The 10551-nt window shown below is 36.1% G+C and overlaps 2 protein-coding genes across 2 annotated transcripts; one reads left to right on the forward strand and one right to left on the reverse strand.

The window, feature by feature from the left end:
• Positions 1-2506: 2506 nt before the first annotated feature.
• Positions 2507-5479, forward strand: LOC150031800 (uncharacterized). The gene is made up of 3 exons (XM_090308463.1): positions 2507-2650; positions 2806-2957; positions 5153-5479. Exons 1-3 carry the CDS (start codon positions 2645-2647, stop codon positions 5169-5171), a joined length of 177 nt encoding a protein of 58 aa, XP_090164589.1. The 5' UTR covers positions 2507-2644; the 3' UTR covers positions 5172-5479.
• An 85-nt stretch (positions 5480-5564) lies between these two features.
• LOC120067722 (phosphatidylserine decarboxylase proenzyme 1, mitochondrial) lies at positions 5565-10206 on the reverse strand. The gene is made up of 12 exons (XM_039019278.2): positions 9868-10206; positions 9686-9774; positions 9291-9344; positions 9110-9175; positions 8548-8608; positions 8285-8394; positions 7933-8186; positions 7258-7364; positions 6997-7064; positions 6671-6748; positions 6100-6225; positions 5565-5839 (listed from the first exon to the last, which is right to left on the reverse strand). Exons 1-12 carry the CDS (start codon positions 10031-10033, stop codon positions 5684-5686), a joined length of 1335 nt encoding a protein of 444 aa, XP_038875206.1. The 5' UTR covers positions 10034-10206; the 3' UTR covers positions 5565-5683.
• Between the last annotated feature and the right edge of the window lie 345 nt (positions 10207-10551).

Below are 10551 nucleotides of genomic sequence, written 5' to 3' on the forward strand. Positions count from 1 at the left end.
GGGTAGACAATTGTCTAATAGATGAGCAGCGCGACACGATGAGGTAGGCGATCGTGTAATAATTGCACAGAGGTAAACGACACTTGCAGTAGCTAAGAGCGAGATTAGCGAGATCACTGAGAGCAAGATCGTTGAGAGCGAGATCAGCGAGAGCGAGATTAGAGAGAGCGAGAAAGTGGGAGAGAGCGAGATTGGAGAGAGCAGTTTGAGCGAGAGAATGGGAGAGAGCGAGAGTGGAAAGAGTGAGAGAATGGGAGAGAGCAATGGTTTGAGCGAGAAAGTTGGAGAAAGCGAGAGCCACGAGAGCGAAACTAGCGAGATTGGGACAGATGGACGCATTTGAAGAGAATTGGATGTGTTCATTAGTAATTTGGATAAATAAAACAGAAATTAAGCAGATGAAGTGGCAAAAGGAGATTGCATGCAGGAAGATTTTTATCAACTTAAGTAGGTGGTGTACGGTTGAGATTATATGCAAATTAAGATAATTTTGGTTGGCAAACTCAGAATTAGACAACTCAAAGCTCGGCTAGCCAGAGTTAGCGTGGGCAGCCTAAGGAAGAGCCATTTGTATGGTGAGTTGTCGTGAGGAAATAGGCTGGGAATGGCTATAAATAGGAGGCCTCGCCATGAAGGTTAAACTCATTCCAAACAATTTCAGTAGTAAAAATCCTAAGTAGAGAGTAAGCATTTAGTGGGAAAGTTGTCGTTGGTGGTGGAGGCAAGGAATTTGAAGGAGGTGCTGCACAGATTCATATTTTGTTTGAGTATGGGAGATATTTACAAGTAAATTGCGTTAGGAGGATTTGCCGACGGTGAGTGGTTACTATGTGTTGTTTTGATTTATGTATGTATATGTATATATGAGCCTTGTACGTAGAGGGTAATGTCAAATGTGCATGAGTAGGGATGCATGATTTCTGTTGTGATTGTCGTGATATTGCATGTTATATTGTGATGGAAACTAGAATTATACCCAGGATATGGTTACTATGCTTGAAAAGGGTACTTGGCGGAAAAATATGGTCGGCGGGAAATGATAGTCAGTGACGACCGACGGAAAAATGTGGCCAAGTTACCTAAGCATAACTAGCGGGAAAGAAATGGTCGATGTGCACATTGGTGGAAAAATGGGGTATAGGGAAAGTTTCCATAAAATTGTTGTTGTATTGTTGGGTTGACAGTAGTTGACCGTTAACAGGAAATGATTCAGCGGCTTGGCTGAGGAAATGACTTTGAAATGGTATTAATGTGTTGTTGACTGCATGTTGCTTTCCCCAAAAGTTTATTTTTGATAAGTCAAGGTTTCGTTTATAAAAAAAATATACCACTCACTGGTCTTAGTAGCTCACACTCTTCAAAATGTTTTCTTATATCCCCCCCCCAGGTAGCGGAAAGGTGGGGAGTTCCAGGATGCTGCTATGGTCAAGGCCTGCCACATGCCACAGTTACACTTCCGGAGGGTTTTACAGTTGTTGTTGTAACTTTGTTGTTAAGTCTTTCAGTTGTATAAATGTTACATTGTTGTAATATAAAATGGGCCTACTTAATCAGTTGGTTGTTAAATTTGTACATTGGTATCAGAGTTATTTCCGCAAGAGTTATTAGGCAGTAAGTGTCAACCAAAGGGTTGATAACTGCTGTCAATCATGCCCTCTCCCAGGCTCGGAGGGTGGTCTAGGGCAGGGTGTGACAATATATGATCACTTTATAAATATATGAAACAATCGACCCAAAAAGAAAGGAATCTCTAGTAGAAAATATGTTACGAACATCTCACACACAACTTCAATCGTGAGGGCATGACTAGAAAAAATGTGTTAATACACGAATCAAGTTGACGTCACTTTGCTATAAATCAAAAGTTTTATTTTGTTGCTATTTTTCAATTTGGACGTCAATTTTTTGTTATGCACTACACATTCCCGAATATGTTGATCTTGGCCTCAGCCTCTGAGGTGAGATGGGCTTATTGGGCCTTACAGCCTATTCTCTCTTTTCACATTTCAAATGAACTCACCTAAATCGATTTCCTACCAATCTTGAGTCCGTTTAAGATAAGGAAAGTCCCATAGTTTTACTTTATCCTAGATTTATTTATTGGTCCAAATGACCCATAATAACGTGTAAGAATTGAATGCATTAAATATTTTCAAATATAATTATAATAAAAGTTTTAAATCCATTTACTTATAACGAATTAGAGGTTTAATTTAAAAAAAATTAAAGGTCCTGCACAATATTTTCCAATTAAATCTAAAAAAGAGTGTAAACTGATATAACTACTAAACTTCACCGGTACAAGTCTAAATGAAAATTTTCCTTTATATATTGTTTTTTTTTTAAAAAAAAGGTTGTATATTATATTCATGTTAATGACACTTTGCTTTTTAATTTTTATGTTTCATAACTTTTTAAATTCGATTCACTTCACTAATATCTAAAAATATAGATAAAAAGAAAAATTGTCTAAATAGTTTGTAAATTTATTTCAAAAAGAAAAGAAATGTTTGTAAATTCAATTTTAAAAAATTAGAACACAAAACAGAAATCAGAAATGAAGTGAATTAGCCGGTTGCCGTTCTTCCTCCACTCAAATCTCCGGCTTCCACCTTCTGCGATCCTCTCGTTCTCCGATCAACAGATGCCGGTAAGTTTCTTCAACTTTAAGATCCAGATCTCGTAGAACAGTAAATCAATTGAATTCTCAAATTCTAGGGTTCTTCTTTTTGTTTAAATTTCGTTTTCTTATGCAATGGAAATCCTGAATTTCTGATCCGGGAAACTTGATTGCGTTCTTCGCAGTTCAGTACGTTCATTGAAGTGGAACCGCCCAGTCCACTCCGATACATAATTGGGGCTGTTATAATGATGATCGGCGTCGTATTGCCCCTTGGATACATGCTGCTCCGGAATAAGCGTGGACCTTCTTCTTCTTCTTCTTACTCCAAACAGACGTAGGTGTGCCTATGAAATTTACTTTTCTTATTAGTTTATTACTTCTTTCTAATTTAATCATTCCTGTGATCTGTTTACGACTAGAAATCATGGTCTTCCAGGTGTGTTATATGAAATTGGATTTGTTCTTTAATTGTTCGTTAGCCCGATTTATGGACTTTTGGAGCTCGTTTTACAGGAGGAAATTGGAATTGAGGATTTATTTCTTCTAGCGTTAGTTATTAGGATTTTGCGGTCTGAATACACCTGTAAATTCCCACATGAGGTTTTGGTCGTATTTTTGTCTTAAAGGTTTAGGGAATTTCTTGTTTTGCGCTGAATTTATCTCTTAGGGTTATTGAGAAAAGAATGATTATGCAGAGTATAGGAAAGCAAAATATTTGGCTCTTGCGTAGGAGCTCCTTGTTTTCTTAGCTCGATAGTTCCTTTTGTTTAGGCTCTCTTCTTGAACTGCTCGTGGAAATATCAAAAATCTGGCAAATGAACGTGATCCTAAACAAGTGTTCCGGATATTATTTTGGAAGCCTTTGGTCGGTCGTTGGCCTGTCCAAATAATATTTTTGACATTCTTGCATCTCTGGTAGTGAGACAACTTTTTCTTGGACCAAAGGAAACTGTTTGGTTGGCTATTGTACGAGCTTTCTTTTGGACTTTATGGGCAAACGCAATAGACGTTTTTTTTTTAGACTCTTTTTCTGTTTTCGATAGTTTCGTGGATTTGGTTCTATCTATAATAACTCTGTACTGGTGTAAAACTAGACAACCTTTTAAGCATTTTAGTCTTTCTTATTTGCTTTCCAATTGGAAATCTCTATTGTTATCACCTATAGGTGCTTTGGGGCTCCCCTTATTTCATTCATTCAATGAAATGTTTCTTATCTAAAAAAATATAAACGAGTGCTCTGGATAGAGGTAGAGGGAGGGTGATTTGGGCAACTGATTAGTATTTGGATGAGTAACTGATTAGTATTTGGATGACCAAGATATTGTGAATTTGCATTTGTTTTTTAGACATAATTTGAGTTGGCACATGTTGAAGGTTTGAAAGTTTCAGTGGACGCATTTAGTCATTCAACTTACAGAATGCCTTTCTTGGTTTGATTGTGTGAATTTGCTAAACTGAAAGCCTCCTTGGTGCTCCCTCCAAGTCTCTTGCTATTTTTTCTTTGTTAGGTGTTAATTTAAACTTGGATGCCTTCACTTTGTCTTAACAATCTTTGCAATTATTTTGCATTGTTTGTTTTTAGTTACTCCCTTGAGGAGTTTGTATCGAGCATCTTTTGAGCATTACTCTTTTTTCATTTTTTCATTGAAAAGTTTCATTTCTTATTTAAAAAACTCAAACAGATCATTTCTCCTTTCCTTCAACCTCGCAATATCCTCCTCTCTCCCCTTTGCTGCATGAGTTTATCATCTGCTTGTACTTCTATTATTAGCGTTGTGCTTGTGATGGAAAGGCAATGTTAAAAGGTGGCTGGTAATGGATGGAGAGACATAGTGTGGGAAAGACATGGTGTGGGAGAGCCAGTGTTAAAAAGTGGTTGTGGAGAGTAGATTAGAGCATTCAATTTGAAATATGTGATATGTGATATGATATCTCAAGTGTTAACTGTGCTTTTATGATGAATCTTAACACGCTTTTCTTTATCTCTATTTTTAGGCTGAAATGTATAATTCTTTTTACTTGGTCTATTTCCCTTGAACTCATTTTTTTTTTCCTGATGACATCTTAGTCCTTGTAGCCCTTTTTTAGTTTCTGAGTCGAACGTTGTTGGAAACTGTAGATACATGATGCATGTGTAATTAATGTAGGCATTATTTCCTATCCCATAAACATATACTTCTCTCTTTTCTTTAAGGAGGAGCATCATTTTGGATTTTTTAGGGAAGAAGATTCTCCTGTGTGTTGGACGTAGGTACATTATTCCATAATTCTTTCAACCTCTAGGACTAAGATATCCCTATCCTATACATGCCAATTGAGAGCTGTCCACGTAAAAGTTACATGATTCGTATTCATAACTTTCGATAAGTTTAATGAAAGGACTAAATTCTAGTTTAAAGTAGGGCAGTGTAAGACAAGAACTTGTAAGCAAATTATAGATAGGATCAAGTTAGAGTTCGATCCTTTTGCAGTACATTGTTGCTTTATGCTGAACAACACTAACGGGAAATCTGAAATTTGAAATTTCAGGACCAAAGTTTTGATTTAGCTGCATAGAGAAAGAGACGCATCCATTTCAGTTTTGGGCTCTCGGCTAATGGAGGATGATGCTATTCATAGGGTAATGTAAATGCATTGAGATTTCAAATCTGTGTAAGCTGACGATTCTGGTCCAATTATTGACCTTAAGGCGATGCATTTCATCATCGTTTTTCTTTGAAATCAATGTCATACAACTGTATTTCGTCATTTTGTATCGTTGAAGGAATTATGTGTGATTACTGTTGATAACCCGCATTCAGTATTTATGAAGATACGAACACAGAGCCGTGAAAGTACTATTTGTTGGTCCTTAAAGTTAAGTCTCTCTTTCCTATCAATATCCAAACCATTATCACAGGGTGCAGAAATGATTGTTTATAGAAAGATTGGAGTAATAGAATTAAGAGAATGAAAGGAGCAACTCATATTGGTAGATTTGTCGTTAAAATTGTATCAGAGTACTGTATATAAATAATGTAAATAGGCAAAGAAGTATTTCCAGTCAAGTCTTGTAAAGAATTATTTCCACCTTCCCAGTGCTTCTCCAGCACGGATTCTGTCTCCACGTTTAATAGAAAACTTGAATTCTGATTTGGAGTCTCCATTTTCGTGTACATTAGAAACAGGAGCTTGGAAGATCAGTACCACCGTTGATCCCATGTTGAAAGCCGCCATCTGCAAGCATTTGCCACACCCCAAAGTAACCAAAGAACTAATTAAATCAGTACGCAAAAGCTTTGGTTTGTTAGGAGAGATCAATAATAAATCATTTTTCATTCAAAATCACTCTAAAGCATATCTTCAATTTTAATCAAAAGCAAGTTTTGGAGTGATTTGAACATAACATAAAGATTTTAACATTTTAAAATCATTCTCAAACATGTCGCAAATTTAGAGAAATATTTCAAAATCAGAAGACATAGAACATAGATAACCTCATCCCCCTTTTTCAGCAATATCCCCCCGCCTTCAGGTTCATATACCCTTTCCTCCGGAGGATCTGAATGGAGTGACTTTCTTCTCTTTGGTTTGTTTGTCCGTAGCTCTGGCTCAATGAGAACCTGTAACATTCAAGTTAAGCAATGACACTTGGGGTGTAGTTGATTTAACTTTTCAAGTGTTTAATTTTGAAAATAAGTTATTTTGAAAAAGGTTGAAAAACACTCTAAATGTATATTTTAAACAATTTTTATTTGAAGAGTTTAAATAAAAATAAATTTTTTGAAAAACATTTTTTCCTCTAATCAATCCAAACATGCCTTTAAGCACATCAACTCATATGAGCATTGCCATACGGCCTTGAAGATAAGGATATTGATCACCCATGTCGCATATCCACTACAAACATATCATCTTACAACGATAGTTTACTAAGCGAAAACCAATAGAAAGGAAAACTGCTCCTCACATTATGTCTTTTCAGCTTCCCAAACCATTTTCGTCAGGTTTCGATATAATAGAGTTCAGAGTTTATAGCTTATCAGCTCCGAGGGGAAGCAGGGTTACCTCGATAGATCCAATATTTGTTGCCCCAATAGCAGCAATTGCCATAAATCCTTCCTGCCATAGCCCTTCAAGCACAACCTGCAACATTGCCAGTGATAACTAAAAGGGCTAATGCCTGTGAAAAACATATTTTGGATCGCAACTTCTAAAAATTTCTAGACAATTCACACAATTTTCTTGAGGAAATTAGGTACCTTAGGAATTTGGTTTTGCATATTTGAAGCAAATAAAGCAATTTGCATTACTACACAGACTAGTAAATAAACCAAGCAGCTCTAGATATGTTCACCCACTTGAAAGGAAAGAGACAGAGAAGGGACAAGTACCCTTTCATTCTCAACATATAAGTTCTTTATTGTTCTAACAGCGCGCTCATTCACAGGAAATAGGTGACCTGAAAATTATAGTAGGAAAGTGAAACGAGATGGTTGATGAATAAAAACCTTCTCTTTTCTGAGAGAAAACCAACTTTCATTAAGAGAAACGAAGGAGAGAACCAGGTCTAGATAGTAAGGTCAAAAGTCAACACAACTGAGAATCATCATTTGTTATTCAAAATGTAAACAACTTTCCAATAAGACAACTACCAGAAAAGTGGCGCCGAACAAGGACCTGCCAGTCAACTGGTGCGTGTATTCGATGATAATCTCCAGGCTTCAAGTATATTACACAGTAGAAAAGGCCTTTCACTGGGCTGTAATGAGAATTTAAGATGTAAATCACTTAATTGTCATGTGGCAAAACATCATAATGAATCTTGGAGAACGTCACTTTCCAGAGAAGATTACGTCAACTAATACTAAGGAGAACAAAAGGATAGTGAAGAGGAATTCAATTACAATGCAATCATTAACTGGAAAATATTGTTCATAAATAAAATGTTTTTCCTCCCACTCACCCCCCTCCCCTCCCTTTTTTTTGCAAATTAGTTTTCGTCTTCCTTACTTTCATTTTCCAATAAAGGAATTTGACCATATGCTCCCAGCAGGAACTGAACATTCACATTTTCATATGAGATAACAGTAGGCACCATGTTATAAGAGTTGGCAAATTACATCTCATAGCTTTAGATATAAAATGCATAGCAAACTGAAATCCCAGAAGGGATGTTGGGGGAGGGAGGCTACTTAAGAAATTGATCAAAGAAAATGTTTCTTTTTCTCAAATCATATTTGTTTTGCAGCAATAATTTTTTGCATCCCATGACAACACATCAATAAAGACCGGCCAATGAGTATCAAAGGACTTCAGTATTTCTGTACCATGTCGAGACAGGGTCCAGAACTTTAGGATAAGCCAGCGAAATTTTCCACCATGACCTTTTCCGATTATCAGCAGAACTATTTTCTTGTCCATTGCCCTCTTCATTGCTATCCCCTGCCGCCATCATGGGAAGTAAAGAGCCAGCACCAAGAAGAGCAGCGACTGAATATGAAAACCCTTTAACTTGCTCAATCATTGCCCCTGCTCCTTTTAGTTCCCCAAATCTTAAAACTGTACCATCCACCGGACTAACCTAGTGACAATTAGCAGGTCATACATTTCAAATGTAGTTCTCGAGAATGAAACTTTTTGAGGATTATTTAAATGTTCAAGATGCTGGTTACCAGTTACCAGGCATTGTAAATCAGGGTCAATGGGCCTGCAACCCTCCTTTAAGGAGCGCACAAAGAACTCACGTAGTGAAGCATATTCATCCAGAGGAAGAGCTACTTCTTCTAAATCTGTAACATAAAACAGATAATAACTTTAATCCTTTTCATTTCAGTCGAAGTATATATACCCACCATGTAAATCCAAAATACTGAACATGACAAACAAAAATCCAATTCAATAAAAATAAAGGACTAAAAGTAATATGGTGAATAATCATATACTTGAATGAAATGCTCGAGCCCATGCCCTATGCACATATGGACGCAGCCAGACAGGAAGTTCCTAAACCAAACCAACATAACATCACATACAATGTCAGCACTACAACAGTAGAGAGAAAAAAAAAAAAATATATATATATATATATATATATGGAGACTATTTATACTTCTTTATAGGAAAAACATAGCATTAATGTCAAAGAAATGTGATTTCTTTACAGATATTACTCAAATATGGGTGAAATGGTAAAAGTATGTCGTCTTAGTTTTTACTCTATTTTCCCCTCCATCCACATGGAGGAAACTTTTTCCTGGTAATTTTAGTAATGAGATAATTGAAGGGGCCAAATGTAAGCCTTACACAGATGAAATGAGTTTGAAAGTAAGGGATCCCCATAAGTTTAACGCTAATGAGATAAATACGAATTACTGTTGCAGTGGGTATAGAATTATCCAGAAAAATAAGTCTACCTTGATCATATCATAGGAATATTTTCAAACTCAAAAAAGAAAACCAGAAAATGACAATATTTTCCAGCTAAAGAACTGGAAGGTTACTCACCACATTAGCTATGTGACCCCAACATCTTGAAACTAAACGTAAAGGTATCAATCTCAAAAACGTTGCCTGCAATTGGAAGGAGACAATTCAAACTAAATGAGGAACTACGTGGCTACCAACAAAATTTCACCCAAAAAAAATGAAATCTTCAACATCTTTTATCTCTGTCTAAATCTTGTACTTTAATATCCGACTTGAACTCGGGCTCTATGCCTCTCTCCCGTGCCTCTTCAACCTGAACAAAGATACAGAGATTCACTTCTGAAACTGTAAAACAATCAATCTCCATATATTACAAGACACAAATTGGTTCTTCCAAAAAAGAAACTTAACTCATCCTAGCTATCTTGCTCCTGAGACCAATAAATAGTTCAACAATAAACGAAGTCACCCAGCAGAAAATCAATATCAGGAGATAGGTAATTGTTTTACAAAACACATGAAAAGAAACAAACTAATATCATAAACTAAGAAGGAGAACCACATAAGAACTCCACCAATTTCTTTCCTGAATGAATAAATCGTTCTAAAGACTAACACTAACAGTATTCGTCCTATCTTATGGATTATAGATACCTTCTTATCATCATATAGCCGACGAGCATGAAGTGCACCGAGCATTAGTAAGGTAGCCACTGTCGCACCAGGCACCAAATAGGAATCGCCTGCACAAACTCTTCGAATGCTTAATCTAAAGTCAAATTAAACAAAATACAATCGATCATATAATCTGGAACTACATTAGTTACAACAATTACCTTGAGAAGAACTGCCATTTCCACCGCCGACAGAAGCTCGAGCTTGTAGGGACGTTTGAATCCTTTTGAAAACGGAAGTGAAGCTTCGACTGTGATTACGAACAGAATTCAGGTGGCTGGTTGTTGAAGGCACTATGAAAATCCTCTGCGGAGCCCTAAATTTCATTCTTCGTTTAGCTTGAATTTATGAGAGCAATGGGTTTTGTGTTGTGGACTTCACTTCCACAGTTCTTTGAAGGCTTTAAAGTTTTTGAGTACAGAAAATTTCTTCTGGACACGCTTCTTGAGAATATGAGGAGAAGAATAGAAATATGGAGTTTTTGCTATCTGGCCCGACTCATTTCCCCACCATTCTGTTTTCTTGTTTTTTGTTTTCCAAAATTAAATCATGGTTGAAATTTTAGTCATATTTCAAAAAAAATAAAATAAAAGTTATTTTTTTTAAATTTTCATATTTTAGCTTGATTTTCTAAACTATTAGTAAAAATGGATAACAAATAAAGAAATTTTGAGGTGGAAGTAATGTCTATAGTCTTGATTTTAAAAAACAAAATGATTATCAAATGAGACCTAAGTTTATAAACACTACTTTCACAATTGTTTTTATTTTAATGTGTATGTTGTTCTCGTACATCAAAAGATATATTGTCTTGTCTTGTAACCACTTGCGTTGGACTAAATTCT

The sequence above is a fragment of the Benincasa hispida genome, chromosome 12 (assembly GCF_027475165.1).
Source record: "Benincasa hispida cultivar pf3 chromosome 12, pf3_genome.v1.1, whole genome shotgun sequence".
NCBI lineage: Eukaryota > Viridiplantae > Streptophyta > Magnoliopsida > Cucurbitales > Cucurbitaceae > Benincasa > Benincasa hispida.